Below are 23,446 nucleotides of genomic sequence, written 5' to 3'. Positions count from 1 at the left end.
TTAAAAAACTTGCATAGTTTTCCATATTATATGCAGCAAGGTAATCTTCACTTTCTTTTATGATATTAAAGCTTTTACATAATACTCTCTTTCTCCGTTTCAATAATATTGCAACAAGGATAAAATTACGCATCTCAAACACATATTATATGTTAAATATTTATAATTATATAAGAGTAAAAATTATAAAAAGTTGATATTGTGAAAGTATTTTATGAGACGAATCTAACAAGATCTTATGTGACTATATATTTTGCGTAACGTATAAATCATATTATATGGTCAAACAAGAATGATGAACAATGCAAAAGTTTCATAGTTGCAATATTATTAGAACGAAAGAAGTATGAAATAATATGCACTTTCTTGTAAGGTATTGGTCATTACTCATTACTTTCTTTTATGATATTAAAGCTTTTACATAATACTCTCTAAGTCCGTGAAAGACTTCCATGAAATAATATGCACTTTCTTGTAAGGTATTGGTCATTATTTTCAACAATCTCTCTTTCTCTCTCTGGTGCAACTGTTAATCATTCTCATACAATTTCCACACCTGCAAATTCGCTCAGTAGAGTGACCAGCAAGGCAGCATAGTTAAACTCCTCCAAAGATTAGATCCTCGTGCAGATAACCACTTTACAAACACTTTCAGCCACGACAGCAAAAATTCCTGAGAATTATACACTATAGTACAAGTTTCCTGTAATCAAGCATAATTTCAGGCTGTCATCACTAGTCTATCATACTTGAAGGTGAACAACTTAGCTCAGTGAACCACTCTAGTGTACTCATCGGTTTCCCTTCGCAAAGAGATGCACTACCTAAACCAGATTACTTGGTGGACAGCACTAGTTGTATTCAATAGATTTCATTCGCAATGAGCTAAACCAGATCATTTAGTGGACAGCACTATGGCCAGGCTTAATTTCTAAACCCTTCATCCTCATCTCTTCTCTAATTGTTCCTACATCTTCCCACCTTTCTGCCAGTGCATAGACATTCGAAAGACCTATATAATCTTTACTCGTAGATATTTCATTCCCTAAATGTAAATCTAATTGGAGCTGAAGTAGTATCTTCCCCACTCTCTCACCCATCACGAAATCCCCATGAAGCCTACATGAACCAAGCAAACTCCTCCACAAGACTGAATTCGATTCAGTAGGCATTCGAACTATAAACTCATAAGCTTCTCTCAAGAGCCCTGATTTTCCAAGTAGATCAACTATGCACCCATAATGCTCAATCTGAGGCGTGACACCAAATTCCTTCTCCATGTTGTGAAACAAATATAAGGCCTCTTCAACAAGTCCTGCATGACAACAAGCAGACAACGTACTTGTGAAGGTTATTGTGTTTGGCCTTACATCATATTCCCTCATTTCATTTAATAGCTCTATTGCTTCTTTTCCTTTCCCATAGAATGCTAGTCCTGTAACCATCGCGGTCCAAGTACGTACATTCCTCTCATTCATCATAGCAAAAACTTTGGACGCGATACCAAGACACCCGCATTTAGAGTACATATCAACCAAACTAGTTCCAACATACACATCATTCTCCGGGGCATCAATCGTTTTCGCTATATACCCATGAACACTACACCCGCTCTCTAGGGAACCTAGCTGTGAAACAGTGGAAAGCACACAAACCATAGTCATGCCATTAGGTTTCACATCCGAATCATCCGCCACCATCATCTCCTTAAAAGACACCAAAGCCTTAATTGAATTCTCATGGGAATTTTGTTTCTGCGAGGAATACCCTGTTATAAGCGCATTCCAAATTTCCAAGTAGCAGAACTTCTCACAGGCATTTCATCAAACACCTTCCTTGCAAAATTGATACCACCATTATTCGCATAAAAATGTAAAGCAGTTGTAGAAACTAAAAGATCCGGCATAAACCCGAGTTTCATAGCGCGAGCATGAATCTGTTTTCCTTCATATAAACCCGATACGAAAGGCGACCGAGCACACGCGCCAAGAGCAAAAATGAAGGTATAATCATCAAAAACAATGGAAGAAACAGAAACCCATTTAGCAAAAAGATGAATTGAATCTCTGGGTAAGCTGCATTTGATCAAAGTATTAAGGAGAAAAAGTTGGTAATCTGTTTGATTATTATTAACAATGAGATGAGCATGGATTGGAGCTTTATTAGGAGAAAGTGAAAAATGGTTTTCGATAAGTTTGGCTAATGTTGAAGGAGATTTAAGGTTAGTTGTAATGAGTATGGCATGAATTTGTTTCAATTGATTGAAAGATTTTGGTTTTCGATGAAGGAGAGTGTAGATCAACTTTGAAGTTGAGGACATGGTTTTTCTTTGTGGTGAGCTCTGTAATGATTGTTAAAAATGGCGGGAAATGAATAAGAAAAGCAAGTGTTTTGATCTTACATGTGTATGTTAAAGAGTTGTCAACAACTAATCCAGCTCGAAACCGTTAGAACTAGGAAAAACCGATTATAACCCGTGGACCCTTTGAAATTGAACTATTTATAAACCCGTTTAACTCTGATAGAACTTGAGAACAAATTGATTACAATCCATGAACTGTTTACAAACTCGTTTAACTCGAATCAATTTAGCCTTATTAATTGTTTACAAACTGTTTAAACCAAAACGAATACGGAGGTACATACTTACTAATTTATATTGTATACAGTGACATTAAGTTATCAATCACATCGAGTTACTCGAAAGTTTGCTTAAGATGTTGTTAATAAAAATTCTCCTCAATTTGACAATTTTTTTCTTACATAAACCATCACAACTTCACAAGAAGGGCTTGTTCTCTTCAACTTGTTTAAGATACTTATTACTTATTCCTTAATAAATTCAAATCAGACAAGACCAAAAACATTCAGATCTGATCAGATTAGAACTTTTAATTATCATTTACTTATTGCTAAATATCGTTAATTGCGTATTAAAAAAATTATAAAAATTATAAATTTGAAAAGTTCATAATGAGACGAATCTAATAAGATCCATTTTGATAATATTTTTCTTTATAGATTAGTATTAAAATGAGGTCAAAATTTAGTCAAATTATTAAACCAGATCAGATTAGACCAGATAATAAAAATTCAAATCAAATCTTTTAAAATCGGACCAGATATCCATATTTCAGGTGAAGAGAACAAGTTCGAATATTGGGAGTTTGGTTCTTAGAGTAATAAGGGTGTGAAATCAGAATTAAAATAAGAGTGTTGTACGGTGTTGGAATTTAGTTCTTAATACTTGTTTTTGGTGTTGTTCAAAATTGAATTTATTGATTTAATTTGATATGAGGATTAATATGAGCTATACACTTATACTCTCCCCTAGATTTCTAAACACCATATTGTACCTTGATAAATCACAAGTTTATCACCTTCATAAACAAATTTTTATTTATCATATGACAAAACTGTAAATAAATCAACAAGTTTTTTAAAATTATATATGGGCCCACATTTTTTTATATAATTACGAAAATGGCATGTTGATTTTTGTTGATTTATTTATAATTTTTTAACTTGATAAATGAATTTTGTTTATCACGTGATAAATTGGGGCTTTCTCGTTGTACCTTATGATGTTTGGATTAGAAATTGCAATTTTCTTAAACAACCAATAAGGGTGTGTTCTATTCACTTAATTTTCACTTATCTAAACTCAACCCTTATCCAGAACTTATTTTTCTTGAACTGAAATTATTTTAAAAATAAGGTGAACAAAACACTCATTCTAATTCTATACCTCATACTATGACTACAATTTTTACAAACCAAATTACCAAACACCTTTATTTTTCAATGTGTTTAAATTAATCACCATATAACAATGAATATCACAAAACAATAGTGTTACTTTGTATAAAATACTTCATATGAAGTGCTCCTTAATCTGTGTTATACAATACGAGCATTTGAGAAAATGTAACAACTAATACGAAATGAGACACCAAGCAAAACTTGGTATAGTGGAAAAATTTAGGCTCTTTGGGAGTGGGGATTCTCTTACCCTTCCCCCCTATTCCCAAGAGCCGTGGCCTGCTAACTCGAGCCAAGTAGACTTGTGAGAGGTTCTTACTCACTAGGGGCCTTAACTTTATCAAATTAGGAATTAAAAAAATAAATAAAAAATAAAAATAAAAATAAAATCAACATATACTATAATCAATTCATAATCAATAATCTATCATTTTCCTATGGATATTTTGTGATAACAAGTCACAAAATTCCAAAGAAAAATGAATTATCAAACTCCATCACCTCTTATCCAACACCATCATATTTTACCCTGACCTCAAAATTCCAAAAAACCCACCAAAAACCTTTGCAAAAATGGAGATCTTAACACTCACACCCTCACTTTCTCTCTCTTCTCCTCAAAAATCCACCTTCCTTTCTTCCTCTAAATCCTCCTTATTCCTCAACCAAAGCACCACCACCGCCTTCTTCCGGGTCAACACAACGGGCCTGGGCTTGAGGGCCCGAACCTGCCCCGCAACCCGAAAAGGTTTTTGTTGCAACTCTTTGTTCGGGCTTGGTGTTCCGGAGCTTGCTGTTATTGCTGGGGTTGCGGCGCTTGTGTTTGGTCCTAAACAGTTGCCGGAAATTGGTCGGAGTTTTGGCAAAACTATCAAAAGTTTTCAACAGGTTTGTCAAATTCATTTCAATTTATAATCTTTTTGGAATTCTATTAAATGGTATTTTTATTTTGTTATATACAAGGATAAGTTTCATTACTAAGGTAATTGATTGAAAATATGCTCTATTGTTTTGATGTGTTTTTGAATGATTCAAGGTAATTGATGAATTATATGAATGAGAGTGATTAATGAATAGGGTATATGAGGAAGTTATTGGCTTATTGTGTGTAAATGAATTCGTGCACTCGGAAGTTTGGATTTGGATTGTGTTTTGTGACCGAAAATCGAAATTGACCCTTTTTGAAATGAACATGATGGAGTTCTATAGGAATGGTTGGGTAGAGGTAGGATAGTGGTGCTTAGGGCTGGCCATGAGCTGAGCGAACCTATGTAATGAATCGTCTTGGTAAGAATAATTTGATTTGGTTAAAACATGTTCTAACCACTAACACTATAATAGTGATGTTGTTACTCTGAATCTATGATAGTATATAGCTTGCCAAGTCATGTTGAAAATTCCCTACCTTGTAAATGTGCAATAATCTTGAATCTAGTGATTGAAAGCCTTTTGATCCTTCCATTTAAATAGTAGTTATATTGATATTTGATAGGGTACTTGGAATCTGTAATTCAGCAATAATATCCATATAGAGTATTTGAATTGGGTTATTTATCTTTTAAATGTGGTAATGTTACCTAGAGATAGTATTTGAATTGATTGGGTGCTGGAGTACAAGGTACTACGTACCAACTCGCACGTTTCAAGTTGTGATTCGTTGGGGGATTAGCGAATTAGGTAACAATGTATGTGCTTGTGGGTAAGACACCTCTTCATGTATCTCCTTTCCTTAATAATTAGAGAATGACTTTTTTTTATTTTTATTTTTTTATTTTTTATGTTATTTTTTTTTTGTTTTTTATTGGTGATGGATGATCTAATTGTGTCACACCTTTTGCTTTCCCTTCTTAAATATTGTCTGATTTCCTTTTCTTTTTAAGTATAGAATGACTTTCTTTTGTGATGGATGATCAAAATGTGTCATTCTTTTTGTTTTCTCTTCTAAGATATTCTCTGAGCATTCTTATTTGAGATGTGAATGATTTTCAATAACACAAACATTTGTTAGATTAACCAAAACGGATTGATCGTCGTTGTATCTCAACAAAATTATTGGGCAACTCCATTGTTCTATTAGGGTCAGTAAATTACTATTAGGAAAGCAACATTGTTACTTGCCTAAAATAACGATTTCTGGTTCTACCCTATTGTACTTATTCTAACATTGTGTTATGGTTTGGTGGGAAAAAGTCTATTGTATTATGTATATATTTTTTTAAATGACACTTACACTTTTGCTGAGAAGGTTGGCATAGAGGTAGAGAAACTTGTGTCATTTTTAATAACAAGGGATTTTGTCATAATGCATTCTTTATGGAGCACGAAGAAGCGAATGAAAAAACTATTTACACATGGAACAAGGGCCTAGTTTTAGATGTTTAGACACAGCCATAGGAAAATATTTCGGTGATGCCATTTTTTTATTACATTTGCCAAAATTATGTCTTTAGCATATAATTTACGCCAGTGCACAACCCAGCCCCTCTTTGATTTTATCTTCATATTGTCCTTAATAGTGGCTTTCTTGATCTCCAAATTACATTCTCCATTCTACTCTTAGTTCTATTTTACACTGTATAGTCCAAATATATGCAGTTGTAATGCCCTTGGCCCTTAGACACCTTTATGTAATCTATCTATATTCTTAGTCCTATGTTTTTTTCCACATTTTATAAAAACCACATAAAGATTTGTTTATCCTTGTACTATCATTTACGAGTAGAGTCTTAAGAAATATATGGATTAAATTTTTGGAACAATCCCTACGTTTTCTCTATTCTCTTTCTCAGACATTATTTTGGATGATATTCGAGTTTATACTGTCAAATAAGGTTCGACAACTTATGAAGAGTCATAGTAGTATGAAGATGAGAGCTATAGGAAAAATCTATTATTTTCTGGTGCTTAATGCTGCAAAAGCAGAAAAAGGTAACTAAGTAAGATATAAGCTGGGTAAGGAGGTAAAGGAGATAGTTTCTGAGATCGGACACCAAAGAAAGATTTTTAAAAAATAAGAATAAAAATAATTAATGGGTTGGGAAGATTAAGGGAGTGAAAAAATCAAGGAACTTTGATCCAATATAGCTACATCAAAGGTGAAGTATGAACAATCTTGTGGCTGAGGTATTGAGGTTAACTATCAAAAATGGGTGAAAAAATGTGCTTTTATGAGCTGATCAATGGACCAGGGACATAAACATTTTTTGGAAGAGCTCAATGAATACAATTGTTACCCTTATGAGGTTTGAAGTTAAAAAGGTGAGTTAAACAAAATGGGATGTTAGTAGGATGGCTGGGAGCAAATGAGATACCTATAGAAATATGAAGGTGTTTAGGTGAAGTTGGCATTAAAGCTTTTCAATGCTATTCTAGAGTCAACAGTACTTGGGAGTAACATTTTAATCTCTTTATACAAGAACAAGGGGGGCATTGAAGTGGTTATAGTTACAAATCCTATAAGGTATATTAAGTTACTTAGCCATATGAGTGAATAGATATTTATGTCTATAAGGATATATTCTGGATCCCAACATATTAATTATAAGATTGTAGCCTTTAGTATTGTTTCAGTGTAGTGAGTGGCCAAAGTGCGAACATCTTATGGGGAATAAGTCAAGAAACTGGGAACAAAAATTCAGTATAGTGGGAGTTTAAATGTTAATTCAAGGAACTAATCTAGTGTGTGTCAAAATAGATATGAGCTGTGATCGTGAAATGTGAGAAAATTAGAAGCGCGGGTCGCTCATGAGATAGGACCAAAACCCATGATCTCGATTCTTCTTCTAGCTTAATTTCAGTTACGAATCTGGGGTTCACGTAAAACTTATACCTAGATGAAGCCCTCATACCCAGAATATCATAGGTTGTGTTATTAGGTCTATAATATTCAAGATTGGAAGTAGGCAGTTTGTTGACAAATGAAAAGGGGATTGATCAGCTTTGGGAGAAGAGAGTCTCCCAAAAAATGTTTATGTCCCTGGTCCATTGAGTATTACTTAGTTAGCTTTGGGAGAAGAGAGTCAATTCTTTTGAATACTTGACATTTATCTTCAATGTACTGTAATTTCAGATCTATAAATTTAAATATTTTCTTCTTCCTTTAAGCTATGCTAGGTCATAACATATTCCTAGATTATGTTTCCTTTTAAATTCTTAAGATAGTTATTCTTCGGGGTCCCTCTTCCTACCTGTTATATTCAAGGCAAAAGAGAAGCAAGTGACAGCACCTACCCGGATTGCTAGCTTAGAGAGACTCAATATTGGATTTTAGGTAAGGCATTATCCCATCATGTGTGCATTTTGTGTCTTGGTAGTTAGTAGAGTAAGAATTGTTTACTCTTGCTTTGTCAGGTAGGTGTTAGCAACAATTGTTTGGTAAAAATACAGTGGGGTGCTCTGTTGATTGATTTGGGCTATACGATAAATTAGGGTTAGAATGAAAAATGAGCCATTGTTAATTTGTAGCAAGCTGCTTTTTTCTTTGGCTATTATGTGGGTGCTCTGTGGCCTAAGCTTTATTCATTTAAGAGTTTATGGAAAGATAAGTCAAAAATAAGTATAAGAAAATGGCCAATATGTTAAGAGGCTACCATCCTCAACTCATAAGTTTGATAAGGGTCAATCTTTGGTGAGGGTTAAACAGAGAGCCTAAGAGTTTGTACTTTTCACCAGAAATTGACTGATTGGATTTTATATGAATTTATCGTAGCTGTGAAGTGAATTTTAATACCCCTTATTGGATCTTAGTTTTTGTTTTTTCTGTTGTTGGGACTACTGGACTAGAGTGAAACTTATTATTTTGAGTTGAAAATAAGAGTCTTAGTTGGAAAGGATTGATAGAATCTGTCATAGTGGAAGTCTTCTTTGGTTTCATTTTGGGATTGGGTGTTGATATGAAATAACCAACAAAACCAAGAAAAGAGGGGAAAAATCAACTAACAACAATTTCAAATCAACAAAACAAGATAAGCCTATCTCAACAATCACCAAGATCTATGAAATAGGGGTTCTTAATCAAAGCTAACACAAAGTAAAGCTAGGATTAAGGTGTAACCACAAAGATTACAAAATAGCAATCACAAAGAAAGCAAATAATCACAAAGATTATGGGTAGAGAGAGAAAGTCTCATTGATTTCAAAATTAAGCAAAAGTTCATCCCAAAAGAAAGCTTTAGCCCTATTTAAAGGCTTTACAAATAAACCCGAAAGTTCTTAAATTACACCCCTTGGATTACAAATGAAAGGCCAAGATTAAAAGATAGCAAAAAGAAGCACAAAGAAAAGAAATTGTCCGCTCTAAAGGGTAATTTAATTCTTTATTCTCCCTTCAAAGTAGTTTCTTCTTCTTTTCTAAAAGGAATTTATAAATTAATTGGGATAAGTATTGAAGAATTATATTGGAAATAAGCCAGGAGTTTGATACCAATGTTAATACGGAGAGCTGGAGGAAAAAAATGTTATGCTCTCAAGCTATCACAATAAAATGAATAGAAGATAGTGACATACAAGTGGAGCACTTGACTCTAATCATTTAGCAGTCTTAGGAATTGCAACTTTGGGCAAGAAAGCACATCTAATCTGGAGGATTTTAGGATTTGATTAATTTTTTTATACAAGTATTGTGGAATTACATTAGCTAGAAACTAAGGTTGTGCACGTGTAATCAGAGGTAACTCTAGGGCATTATCCTCTTTAGGACATTAGACACACCAATGACTCACTTGCAAACTCTTGAAATAGTCAAGGATAATCCAGTAGAATCGGTCCATGTTTGTCCCGTTGCCATCCCTATATTGATATTAAAGTACAATCGAAGAGCTGGAGCAAAAAGTATTTTGCTCAGAAGCTAAAAGTAAAATTAATAGAAGACTTGTGATATTCTAAGCAGAGCATTTTACAGTTTTACTCCAATTACCTAACAACCTTAAGAAACGAAGCTTCTTTTCATAAGGGTAAGAAAGCACATGACATCTAAAGGATTTTTTAGTTTGTGTATTTATTTTTAACTAGTGTTGAAGATCTATAGTATTTAGACATTTAGGGTGCCTTCTATTCACCTAATATTCAACCTATCTAAGCTTGATGGAACTTATCCGAATTTATTTAAGTTGTAAGTTGAACTGCGGTAAATCTTTATTGACCCTTATCTGGTTTATCCCGAGTTTGAACTTATTTTTCCTAATATAAGTGGAAATGAGGTGAACTAAAGAGGACGTTAGGGTTTTGCAAGTCAGTCAAAGCCTCTATGGCTCTAGGGCATTTATCCTCTTTTGGACATTAAATACATTAATGTGTAGGAGCTAAGTCCCATTTTATATTGCACATCTTATGTTAGAATTTTATCCTTGAAGGGTGCCCATTAGGATAGCTTGTAATAGGCACATCTTTTATCAATGAATCTTAAAATGAAGATTGATATGTTGATTCTTTTCGACTGAGTTACAGAAGTTGACACTGAATAATTTTGCATGGCCAATGTATCAAATATCAAATCATCTGCATCATACAAAGCTGCTTTTTCCGAAAGTGATTATATCAGTCTAAAAAATCAATATTTCATACTGTCATCAAGTAGTCTAGAGAAGGAATGATCCCAATGTTGGTGGTTACCTTTCCAAGATATACCACCTCTTGTATCATGGCATCCCTTCGTGAGGCAATTCGGATAAGGCCAGTCATTTGGACTTTGATATTTTGAGTCACATCCAGAATAATACACTTTGATTTACTCTTCAAACTGATACTTTCCAAATCTTCAAACCCTTTGATTTCTCTCTCTCTATTGTGTACCACACTTGACACACTTGTCACGATAGAGAACAAGGACATGAAATGCCTGCACAGTGTTAGTTAGATCATTCCCTTGCTATATAAGCATATTATTTTCATATTGAAAGCCTCTTTTTAAATCCCTATAGTGCTATCAGATTTGTTTCAACACTCATTTGCAGTTTATGCAGTTACACTTCAGTAGTTCAGTGTGTATCAATATGATTTATCCGTGTTCGCCTTGTTGGTTTCTTGTTTTGTAATTTTTCTTGCAAGTCTAACTAAAGCCACTGGAGATGAGTTCAGTCTATAAGGGTTCAGGTTTCCTGCCTTTCTTTTATCCACCCTTCTGTGTGTGAGGTGTTTCATATACTATGGTTCCAACAATTGCCTAATTGATAAGATAGATCATTTTTCATATTGCATGTAAGCAGTTCCTGAACGCCTCTCTTTTTTTCACTGCAGGCAGCAAAGGAGTTTGAACAAGAACTTAAGAATCCAGAAGACAGCAAATCTTCTGACAACGTGATTGAGGCAAAATCAGCATCTGAAAGTTCAGAAGAAAAAGAAAATGTTGTCTCTTCATCTAAAGAGAGTTCGTGAGTTAATTTATGTATCCTTCCACTTCATTTAATCCAAAATTTTCTTCATACATTTTCTTCTTGTTTTGTGATGGTTAGTGAGATGATGTGTATAATCGAATACTTGTGTAAGAGATCCCTTTATCTCAAGAGCAAGTTAGCAAATTAGCAATTAGAGCTATATCCAAATCAAATATACTATAGCAAAGTTCCTAGAAAAGACGGTATATGGTATATCATGGACAGCAAAGCTGTGCTAAACTAGTTCATATATATGCATGTGTGTCATAAGTCTGGAAGTTGTAGGTATGGAAGAATGAGGCCGAAGACAAGCTGTTTTGGTAAATACTTTGTCCATCCAGATCTGTCTATAGTAACATCGTCCCAATTTTTATACAAGACCTTGAATAAGTTTTTGAAGTTGAAACTTTGGAAGGCGATAATTTTTTGGGAGATCCTTGATTTTTGGATGGGTGGTATTATCGTGGTAATGTATTATATCCTCATTTTTTTTTTAGGGAAAAGTGAGCCGGAAATATTATTATATCGCATATAGTCTCTCTTTTTGGTTTTTTGCAGTCTAAAGTAGTGAAATAAAAAATGAAAAATTTGAAGGGGGGTACCACAGGCTTTTCTACCGCCATTTTTATAAATTATTAAAATTAGTTAAAAATATGTGAGGGCCGTAATTTGCGTGTTTAGAAATACAAATAAATTTGAGAAAGTAGAAAGACGTATAAGATATGATGTTGACAATCAATGAAATTAGGAAAAAAAAAGTTCGAAAAGTAAAATGCAACTAATTGGTACCACAAATTTAAATGATGCTTCTTAATTAAATGAGAAAAAGAAACTTAGAAAGAGGCTACTTTCCTCCGTTTTTTCTTCAACCTTTGTCTTTACAATTCCGTTTTTAGGTGAGTTTCGTGCCTACAAACTTTACAAGTAGCTATAATTGCTTTACTATGATCAATAAAAACGTTTCATGGTTTTGCACGAGTTTGTTCTTTACACAATTATTATATGTAATCCGTATATCATTGTTATATACACTTTGTAACTTTGTAAATAACTACTACTTGATTCATTAAACATTGGATGAGGATTTGATAGATGTAGTGTAGCTAGCATAAACCGATCATATGTATTGTTATTGCCACTAAAGTTTGGTCGTTTGGGGATTGTTTTTATATGCACGTTCTTTCGATTTTGGAACCTAACACCACAAAGTTTAACTTCGGATAAATCTAGAAATTATTTTCAGTAGATCTTTTATTTCTCTATTCCTCCAGTCTTTCTCCTTTCATTGTCATATTAAGTGGCGAGACATTGTTAGGGCCATAGCATGCCATGACCCTCCAAAAGCCCAAGAGCTCTCATGAGTCTCATCTATACTATCGACGTTTTATTGACCGAAGACCAAGAGCTAACTATCGAAACTTTGGGTTCAATAACAAAACTGTCGTTTTGCCACTTTCAACCACAAACCCCCAAGTAGCTAAAACTCGATTTTTTTGTACTCTTCATTTTCTTTACGAAAAAAGGATAACTTTGCATAATTTCCGTAACTTTCAAGTTCTAACACTGTTTATCTTGACATGTGCGTGATATATCTCGTACATTAGTATACGTACATCCTAATTAATTGGAGAAAAAAAAAAGTTGATATTCTTGATAATTTAACATTTTTTACTTTTCTATTTTCTACCTTCTCAGTCCACTTTCTTTAATCGTCTAACCTCCATTAACGCTGATGTCCAAAAAAAAAAAAAAAAAAAAAAAACCTCCATTAACAATCAAGTCTAGCTACGACCTTGTTCATGTTCCTCGTGTCATTCTCACTCTCTACTTTGATTACTCCCTCTCCACTCTCACTAAAGTATTCAACTTCATGCTTTGCTTTCTCTCTATACTGGCCAAATTAACCATACCATGGCCAAATTCAAACAAGGGCATTTTAAGTCTTTTCATTGTTTGATTATTTTGTTAATAAAAAGTTTTTATGTCTAGGTTTAATTTTCTAAATTGATCTATATACGTTCCTTACTAATTTTTTTTTTACTATCACTAAAACGACGCTATTTATTTATAAATACAATCATCCCATGCCAGTTTATTTTCCTCGTAGATAAGATATTCCCACACTATCTACATCGATAATGGGACTATGTCTATGTGTAACACTATTGTGAGAAATACCCCTCCCTTTTCAATGCAATCTTGTACTTCCTCAACTAAACTTCACTTAATAGCTCAAACAAATCCCAATAATTAAACTTAACATAAGGTGTAAGTATTAGCTAACTACAAAAAATATGGTAGCAAAGGAAGAATGATTGGGAAGTGTGTCACACCTTCCAAGAGGCAGTTTGTTTGTACCCCTAAAAATTCCTTCAACCACCCACACACACAAACAAACACTCAATTCAATTTAAAAAATTAATCCTTTTTTAGTACTATTCCTTTTTGGTCTCTCTCATACTTTACTACTTGTACTACTAATTATATTACTAATCACCAAAAATACCACTCACTAGAACAAGTCAGACCATTTTTATTTTTTTTTAATAAACTACAAAATTATTTATTTAACAATAAATAAATAAAAATAATCCAGAAAACACTCCCATAATTCTCCCCCTTTTTCTCTCTACTTTTTCTCCTTCTCACACTATATTTTACATCATATCTTTCATTCATCAATTACATCATTTGGGCATTTTTGTTTTCTCTTCATAAACCATAAACCCACCAAAAATCTTGTATAAAATCATCAAAAAAATTCAAAATTTCCAACATTTAAACCCCACCAAAAACCCCTGTTTTTGCCACTCAACAAATTACATAAAATTAATCAGTTTTTCATCAAAATTACAAGTACCCAGAAATTTAATTTTTCTGGGTTAATAAGTTATAAAGGTCTAAAAATGGCGAATAATCAACCACATCATCATCATCATGAAGGGTTAGGAGATGAATTTTTTGAGCAAATATTATCAGTTCCGGGTTATAATACGGGTGGTGGAAGTGATGGTGGCGGGTTTGTAGGTGGCGGGTCGGGTGGAGGTGATGGGTCGTCAATTTTGTTGGGCTTGGGCCCAGGAGATGGGTCGGGTCATGGAGGTGTGAATGTTGGGCTTGGTATTAGTGGATTTAGAGGTGGAATGGGCTTGGGCTTGCCTTTGGGCCTGAATTTGGATCATGGTAGTTCTTCCACTCATGGTGGCGGTGATGGTGGTGGTAATGCTTCTTCATCTTCTAGAATTAACGTAAGTCTTACTTGGTTTTCTCTCTCTGTTTTTTTAGTGTGATTTGGTTTCAAGTTTTTATTTGTCTTTTTCTGTGGAAAATTATTCAATACGAAGTACTTCGTATATGTTGTACTAGGTATAAAATGCTCTAAGTTCGTGAATAAAATTATTTAAAAAAAGTTTGTACGGTATATCAGGTTATTTCTTTCCAAATAATAAAACGTGTTATTTAATATGGAACAGAGGAAGTATATGTTATACTAGGTATAACATGTTCCAAGTTCTTAAATACAATTAATAAGAATTTGTACGACATATCGGGTTATTTCTTGTACGAGGAGGGTCTTCTAATGTAAATTTGTTATTGTTTTTGTATAATCAAATTTCTTGTTTGCAAAATATTAGCTAAAAAGGGAAATATTGAGGATAAACATAACATTAATTACACCGATATGCCCGTGATTTGATTATGAATTCTCAATTTAATTCCGTTTTAGGAAGTATATTTTATGTTTATATATATCATAACCCTTCATTTATTAGTAGAAGTTAAAATTTTAGATATGGTATTAAGTTCAAAAGCACAAGTTTGTGTAATTTAAATGATATAAGTTCAAATAATATAATTTCTTACACTGTTTTCATAAAAAAAATATAATTTCTTACGGTATACGGTATAAGTTCGAACCAAATGATGAAATGAGTAGAGCCCTACTATATACGAAGTTGAGTTTTAGGATGTTTAGAAAAAATATCTCCTATATTGTGGATTGTACTAATGGTTTTGAGTTTGGTTTTAACATTTTACGGAGTACTCTTTTTAAGGTCGTAGACTGACGTAGAGGATATAGAGTGTTCAATTATCATAACTATGGTCATGTAAAATGTGTACAATACTTAATTTTTATATGTTTAGATAATATGACTCTTACAGTTTCGGATAGAGGATTTATATTAATTTTCCTAATTAGGTTTGGAGTTGAACAGTGTCCGGAGAATTGAAGTCTAGAGTCTCCATGTATGCATTCATGAATTCTTCGTCCTCAGGAGAGATTGTTATATACACTTGGGTGCATGGTGCTCCCAAAGTTTTTTTTTTTTGATGATTGTTGTTCATTTAATCATCAAATAAACAGCAAAACTAATCTTGTGTTAGTTGGGTGCACCGGTGTACCTAAGTGTATGTAAAAAATTTCGAGTTATTTTATTGTTTGTGTTGTCGAACAAAAAGTATTTTACAAATTGTTTAGCTTCTTACTTAAAGTTTAAACAGCATATTGACATTATGACAAATTAAGATTTGACATTTGACATTTGACATTTGACATTTGACATTTGACATCCATATACATACCAATATAATGTCACTTAATCTTATAAAATGACTGTATATTTACTTATATACCCTTTATCTATAAGATGGAGCCAATTAAATTAATGCTAACTATTGATTTATTTATTGCATGTGTAATTCAGGATCTGATAAAAAGTGAGGGTAAAATTTGTCAGCTTGCGTTGGGAATTATTCTGTCCTTGAGAATCATTACCTAAAACTATAGAGTAACCAAGTTGGACAATTTTCCAGTTATATAATAATATTTGATCTTTGATTTTGATTTGTTTAATTGACTAGTTATTGAACTGAAGGGATGGCTAGCATTAGGGGTGGTCTTAAAGGGGTCCAACTTTGTTTCCTAACACCAAAACCATACAAAACCTAATTAGGTTTGCACAAAGAAATTATCTACCCTTGGCTAATGATTCCACTGTCCCCACTTGATTTTAATTTGGATGTTCAAACCTCAATTAGGTGCTCGTTATGTACTACGAGTGAGGAATTAAGGAGGGGTTCAGATGTTCGCAATCTTATACTGTGAGATAACAAGAAGCTATACTACAAAAAAGTGACGTAAGATATGATTTAGTTTAGTACAAAGTAACAAAGTTTGAAAAGTGGTTAATTTTTATATTATTGGAGATAAGGAAATATTAGTATCAACTTGGTCACTAGTTGTACTTGATGAGGATTAATTAGTCAAGGAGGTAATAAACCTTTGTCATTGGTTGATTAGAGTTAGTGGTCATTGACAATTACATTCTTTTCCCAGGGTATCTTTTGTGTGCTACTTTTTGTCATATACAGTACAGTAATGTCTACTTACAGTAGACAATCAGGAATACATCAAATTCTCATCAATATGCACTCTTCAATTATGATCTTAAAGAGTACTCTTTTTATGTCCTCTTGAAAATTTCTCTAGTTACCCCTTTGTCTTTATGTATTTCTTAAGGTACTCCTAGTATTTCAAACGTACCCTTCAAAACTACAGTCTCATTCATACAGTATCGATAGATTCCCTTGTTATTTTTATGTCGTGTTTTGTTTTAGAGATAAAATCAATTTGAAGTGTGTCAAGCATAAAACAGTTGGTAACGTCTAGGCTTCAACATCCTTTTATGGACAAGGGAGAGGCCGATGTAAGAGTTAAGTATAAGGATATTTTACTAGTAAAACTATAATTCAAAGGTATCTTGTAAATACTGAAATAGCCAACGATACTATATGAATTTTTTTCTTCTTTATCTTTTTACTCCACAAAGTGAATAAAAAAGTGATAGATGATGCTTTTTTTTGGGTCAGTTTTCCTTTTTGCTGATAGAAGTGGTCAAAATTTAACCCAGTTTTTTTTGGGAGGGATTATTTGCTGAATGAAGGAAAAATTAGGGTGTTTAAATTATTATTATATCTTTGTACTGTATTATTTTTGACGGGATATTTGATTTGCTTGTTACAGGAGAGTGACTCAATGCATTTATCAAACTTGTTTCCAGCATTTGGTCAGCTGCAACATCAGTCACTTCGTCCTGCACCTCCTTCTATTCAAGTTCATCGGGTAACATTTTCCAGCATCCTTATGTCTTCAATTTCTTGTTCTTTCTATTGCTTGAGTATGTTTTGTTTGTAGGTGGAAGAGATTGATTATCATAGTATCTTATCTAAATTTTTAATTATGATCCTGAGTCAAGTGTGACTTGGTATCCAAGAATGAAAGTAACTTATACCAAGGGTGGATTGAAAATTACACATTATGAAGTTTCATCTAGAATTAATAACTACTAACTAGCACCAAATTAAAAGAAACAAACTAGCTACTTCTTCTTTTTATGTCTAGAAAATGTATGGAAGTTATAGAGATTGGTTAAATGTCAATTATCATCTTGTTACTTTCCCATTTCTAACAAGTCCTATAGCTTTACTCCAACACGTCTGTTCTTCTTAAGCTATATGATTTTGTCGATTTTGGGCGCTTTTCATTATTTTGTTGACATTATAACCTTTACTATATCTAATAGTATCTCCTAATACTCTTTACTTTTTCTTTATGCCAAAATTTTGTATAAAATCGTCTTATAATGTCATTAAAATGTTGTGAAAGCCAAAAGGGTAGCTTTGTTTAATTCTAGAGGACATTTCACGGTAAAATAATGAAAACATCAAAATAGTGTAAGACGATTTCACCTACAACTTGATTTCCATTTACGGATTGCATATTAATTTATGGATAGGCCATTTCATCCAATTGGTAAACAAGTTAACAAACTATGATTGCGTGCTTCACTAAATCTTGATAGATGGCCAAGTAGGCCACTAATATAAAACCTGAGATGATTAAGACATCAAATCATCAAACACTCAAATGTTTTAGCATAATAATGAAGAAAATAGTTGAGTTTTGTGAGACTGTGTTGCACGTGTGAAGTGAGAGAGTTGGATTGGTCTATGTTTGCACCACTACATAGATGTTGGGCCTTCACACGTGCAGAACACTTCCTTACAAATTGTGGGGACCCAATTGTCCTTTCCAAAGTTTTTCAGGGTTAATGATGTCACCAAAGAAGGGGGTAAAACTTAAAAGCATCCTACTCATCCCACTGTCCCTCCTTTGACGCGCTGGCCAAACATCAAAAGGAGCGCGTGGGTCCCACGCGTGATACATTTTTTATTTATTTTAATTTTTTAATTTTTAATTTATGTTCAGTAGTATCCTAAGAGTTGACATTGAAAGCTTTGGGGTTAGTAAAAAAACTGGGAATATCTGAAGAATATCAAATTCACAGCCATGGCTTTTTCAACAGAAAGTTCATGCTTTTTTCTGGATATCAATCACACTATTAAATAACAAGTTGCTAAGAAAAAGAAATTTGAATTGGGAGGATCCCTTTATTCCTTTTGAGAATACATTTATTGTTGTTTCATGTGTCTATATACTTATTCTTTTGACATATATATATTTTTTTTTTTACTGTTTCATGTGTTTTTTTTTTTACTGTTTCATGTATTTTTATGTGGAATTTCAAGATGCTTAATTAAGCAGAGCCAAAACTTTATATCCATGATTAGCGGCGTAAGGTAAACGAATGGGTGTGTACATGAAGTCATGGAATAAAATATCAAAGAAGCATATTCTTAAATCATAATTTAGCCCAATAGTAAGGTTTCTCTTTTCTTGGCAATGGTCTAGAAAGACTGGATTATGAAATCTGTTTGAAAAAACACTTGTGTGAGGAGTGAGAAAATTCTTCAGTTTTGACTCTTGTGTTTTTCCTAGACAAAATGCTCCCTATTTAGTCTGGTTGTACCCAAAATCATCAGTAACTATACCAGAAACTACTTTAAAATGCATGAGCAAACTAAAATCTATTCAGTTTTGTATACGAGTTCTTTATTTCTTTTATTGTCCATTCTTTCATTAGAAATATGGTCGCTTAGGTAAAGTGGCCTGTTGAGACCTATTCTTACGTGTTGTGTTCATGTGAATTGTTAAACGTAGGAGAACATTTCCAACTAACTCTGGCTTACCAAATTGCTTATATTTGTAATTTGTTGAGGGGGAACTTTACTTAGAGTTGTAAGTAGTCCAACTTTTTACTTTCTTTGTCTAAGTCTGTGTTCATATATTTATCAATACCTAAACTAATTTTATCCACTTTAACATCACATCAAATTAAGTGCCATTCTATTAAGTACAATAATTCAAGTAAAGCTGTCAGAAATACTTTTTTTGAACTAGAAATTTGCTACCTCTATTTCATCTTGCTAGTTAGGAATGAAGAGAAATCCATACTTTGACCCCTAGGATTTGAATATATGGAATTCTTTCTATAACTTGAATGTATTAGAAAAATATTCATTATGATTTTAGGCAATATTGAAAGCTACCATCTTCGTTGGTTCTGTATTTGGCTAAGCATAATTTTGTATGCTTCATGACTATTTTTTTTGGAATTGCATCCCACTTCATCTTCATATATATTTGGATTTTTTGGAACAATTAATGAAAGTTTGAAACAACCCCATATATTTCTATATTCACTTGGTAAGCTTTGAGAAACTAGCTATTTTTGTCAATCCTGTAGATACTTTCTGCATAAAGAATATTAAACTGTAAAATTGTAGGTGTATTAAAAAAATTTCCCCTTCTAAAAAAACATTATTTATATATGCCTCTTGCAAGATGAGAAAACTCATTTTGGTTACTGTATGGGTATGCAGACTTTCCAGGGTCACACAGCACCAGGACCAGCTCCCCCGATGTCACATCCACCCGCAATCAGGCCTAGAGTGCGAGCAAGGCGTGGTCAGGCCACTGATCCCCACAGTATTGCTGAACGGGTAAGCCTCATTTCTCTAATCTAGGCTTGCATTAGTGTCTCTACTTAAACAATTACTGATTTTTGCTTCATAACTGATTTTAACTGATCATAACTGATTACAACTGCTGAACTAATAGTATTTACGTCCATTACATTTGTAGTTACGTAGGGAAAGAATAGCTGAAAGAATGAAGGCTTTGCAAGAATTGGTTCCTAGCTGCAACAAGGTCAGGACCTTGTGTTTGGCATCGACTAATTATTTTACTTGTGAATTTTTGTTATCTCTGCTTCTTTACCAATAAAGAACTGTTTAATGATGCTATTATTGCTCTAATATAATATTATTGCTTGCACAGACAGACAGGGCGGCTATGCTTGATGAAATTGTTGATTACGTGAAATTTCTGAGGCTCCAAGTCAAGGTATCCTCTTTGGGATTCATCATGGTTCCACCAAATTTGAGGGATATTATAATCTATTCAAAAGTTGTGTCCCTATTAATAGAAACTTCATCGAGCTTTATATTATACTTCTACTGTTTAATATCCAGGTGCCAGCATTTTATTTAATCAATGGCAATTAGCAAAGATCTTTTATTTTTATGTTTATCATGTGTTATGTTACTCAGAATTGGATACTCGTGTTGAATACAAGTACTTGTCCAAGTGTCATACTAAGCTACCTTATGAAATATATATACTCGTATAGTTTAAAAATTCAAGTGACCATATAAATGTTGGAGTGTAAGGAGCTGACACGAGTACTTCGGATGAAATGAAGATTCCGAGACCAACATAGATCATATGCTTTCCTTATGCTGTTTTAATTTTCTTTTAGGGTGGGGTAGTCTGTCTTGCAAATCTGTAGTTATCTAAATTTTTTCAGTGTAATTGAAATCAACCAGGTGTTAAGCATGAGCAGATTGGGAGGAGCAGGTGCTGTGGCACAACTTGTAGCTGATGTACCCCCATCATCCGCTGAGGTAACATAAATTGTCACACACACTTGTGTTTGTTTCGATTTTATATGCATTCCAATAAACTGAAACAAAGTCTATCATGATCATATATAGGGGGAAGGCGTTGATGGGGCACAGGCAGCATGGGAGAAGTGGTCAAGTGATGGCACAGAGCAGCAAGTAGCTAAACTAATGGAACAAGACATAGGAGCTGCTATGCAATTCCTTCAGTCTAAGGCACTCTGCATCATGCCTGTATCACTGGCATCTGCTATTTTTCGGTCACAACCACCGCCTCCTGATCCTCCAGCAATCATCAAGCCCGAGGCAAACCCGCCTCCATGATTAACACCCCCTAAGGATAAGGATTTCAAGGGCATTGCTAAATGAAGATGAGGTACATTTTAGATGAAGTCATTTTCCCAGTTTTTGTCAAAGAAGAGGATGATTGGCAATGTTTAGGAGGAGAAAAAGCAAATGGTGGGCACTAACATGTTTTTCCTATGCTATGTTATGGTGGTCAAGTCTATAAAGTATAAAGTTTGTCAAATATAAATTTGAAAAAATTATAAATCTTCTAGTAATCAAAGGTGGGGGAAGTTAGTGGGGTATGACCCAGACATTTGTGACCAATGCTCTTTTGTTTTTCCTGTATAGTGGACAAAATGTGGGACCCAAGCTTTTGGAAAATGTTTGTAGCATAATTTATAGTATGATGTTTAAGTAGAATTGAAATGTATTGGACGTTGAAATAAATTGATTAATGGTTAGTTGTTTGAGAAAGCAATGTTGGAAGCTTCTTTTTGTAGGATATTTATTTATTTTTAATTTACAAGATTAAAATATAAAAGAGCAACTGGTTCTGCTGTTTTCTTTTGGAAAGTGAGGAGCTTTTGGATCGATTTGGTGGTATTTTTTATTTTTTCTTCTCATATCCTTGAATCCTGATTGATTTTGAGAGGGTGGATAGCAAAGAAGAGAAAAAGAAAGCTATTCAATGATTGTTATTATGTGCACTATAATAAATTCTTAACAATGAATTCCGTGAAGATTATGACGAGTCACTATTGGATTTGCACTATAATAAATTCGTAAAGTATTAGGTGACCTTTTGGACTTCAAGGACCTCAATATAGGATTTTATATGCATCAGTGTTATCACCACTATCCTATACACCCCTATGCTACTATGGAGTAATTTGTAGTTCAAAGTTGGTAATCTTTCATGAAATTGATGCAAGTGTACGTTAGCGTGTTGACTTGAGGCAGAATCAAGTTTCGATTTTGCTCTGGCCTTGGACGCCTGATTCATTGGCTGAAGAACATGAATGCAGAGGTGTGCCTATTATGCATGAGCTTAATTGGTTATCATAGCAACCTTCTTGGCTTTTGAAGATTTTCCTTGCGTGCATCTAATTAGAGGCTCTTAGCTAGGAGGGCCCGATGTATTGCCCACCTCAAGGATTCCTGGTGCTTTAGCTTACTTCTTCATGACTTGCTCCTAACCTTCAATTTTCACAAAATCCTTGTACCTTCTTGTTCCCGTGACCGACTTGTGTTGGCTAGGAGAGCTTGTCCATTTTACTGACCGCCCTTCAAAACTTCATACATGTTCTGTTTGAAAATTCGTCATAATAGTTCAAAGGTGTCCTAGCATCACTGAGTGAACATTAGTCTCATCAGATACAAATGCATGATTGTGATGAAGGCTTAGGTTAGCTATGTCCATGAGCTAGTCATTCCCTCTTTGGAAGATAATCAAGGGAGTCTTCATGTAGTTTATCTTTTTTAAAGCGAAGAGCTTGCCACCAGTTGAATAGATCATCTTCGAAGACAAACTGCAAATCTATAAAGCTTAATAGTTATGGTCGAAGAATTCACAATCATGTGCCATAAACTCACACTCGCAGTCTTAAGAGTTAGTCTTTAGTTTTGAGGGATAAAATTAGTAAGAGGGGAGCAAATCGACAGTGATGATAATAATATAATTCGTCACATTAGACCTAATGACAAAGGTATTTATAGGAGTTAAGAGTGTTCCAAAAGTTACAAAAAATGTTTATTGTCACTAATCATCGAAGGAGTAGAAAAAATGAGTTGTGAATATACATCCTCCTTTTACTAATGTGATGAAAAATAATGAATTTTCAATCAGTTTTTATGGGCTTTATTAAACCCATTCACAAAAATAATAAATTTAACAATTTAGAACATCAAAAAATAAAATCTATTATTTGGCATAAATTAAGATTGGGAATTAAAATAACTTCTTTGAACCTGATTTGAAAAAGTTCGGTTTGGACTTGGACTCCAATATTGAATTCAAAGTAGTTTTGATATCATAGTGGTGAGTCATTGTCTCGATTACTTCATCCGTTCCACTAAAATTGTCCCATATTTTAAAATAGGGGTCCTTTTCACTTTGTTTCACTCCTTTAATGAAATATTTCCCTCCTTTACAACCATGTGCA

The 23,446-nt window shown here is 33.6% G+C and overlaps 2 protein-coding genes and 1 pseudogene across 2 annotated transcripts; 2 read left to right on the top strand and 1 right to left on the bottom strand.

Annotated features, from left to right (window-relative positions):
- Positions 1–371: 371 nt before the first annotated feature.
- LOC110737091 lies at positions 372–2,491 on the bottom strand (annotated as a pseudogene).
- A 1,632-nt stretch (positions 2,492–4,123) lies between these two features.
- LOC110737089 (sec-independent protein translocase protein TATA, chloroplastic-like) lies at positions 4,124–11,554 on the top strand. The gene is made up of 2 exons (XM_021917460.1): positions 4,124–4,650; positions 10,996–11,554. Exons 1-2 carry the CDS (start codon positions 4,336–4,338, stop codon positions 11,131–11,133), a joined length of 453 nt encoding a protein of 150 aa, XP_021773152.1. The 5' UTR covers positions 4,124–4,335; the 3' UTR covers positions 11,134–11,554.
- Positions 11,555–13,709: 2,155 nt separating this feature from the next.
- LOC110737088 (transcription factor UNE12-like) lies at positions 13,710–21,774 on the top strand. Its single transcript, XM_021917459.1, has 7 exons — positions 13,710–14,380; positions 17,158–17,256; positions 19,917–20,036; positions 20,179–20,244; positions 20,374–20,439; positions 20,922–20,999; positions 21,090–21,774. The coding sequence occupies exons 1-7, from the start codon at positions 14,039–14,041 to the stop codon at positions 21,318–21,320; spliced, it is 1,002 nt and encodes a 333-aa protein (XP_021773151.1). The 5' UTR covers positions 13,710–14,038; the 3' UTR covers positions 21,321–21,774.
- Positions 21,775–23,446: the final 1,672 nt, after the last annotated feature.

Source organism: Chenopodium quinoa, unplaced genomic scaffold (genome assembly GCF_001683475.1).
Source record: "Chenopodium quinoa cultivar QQ74 unplaced genomic scaffold, ASM168347v1, whole genome shotgun sequence".
Lineage (NCBI taxonomy): Eukaryota > Viridiplantae > Streptophyta > Magnoliopsida > Caryophyllales > Amaranthaceae > Chenopodium > Chenopodium quinoa.
The sequence above is the reverse complement of the archived record's forward strand: the minus strand, read 5'-3'. Positions and strand labels throughout refer to the sequence as shown.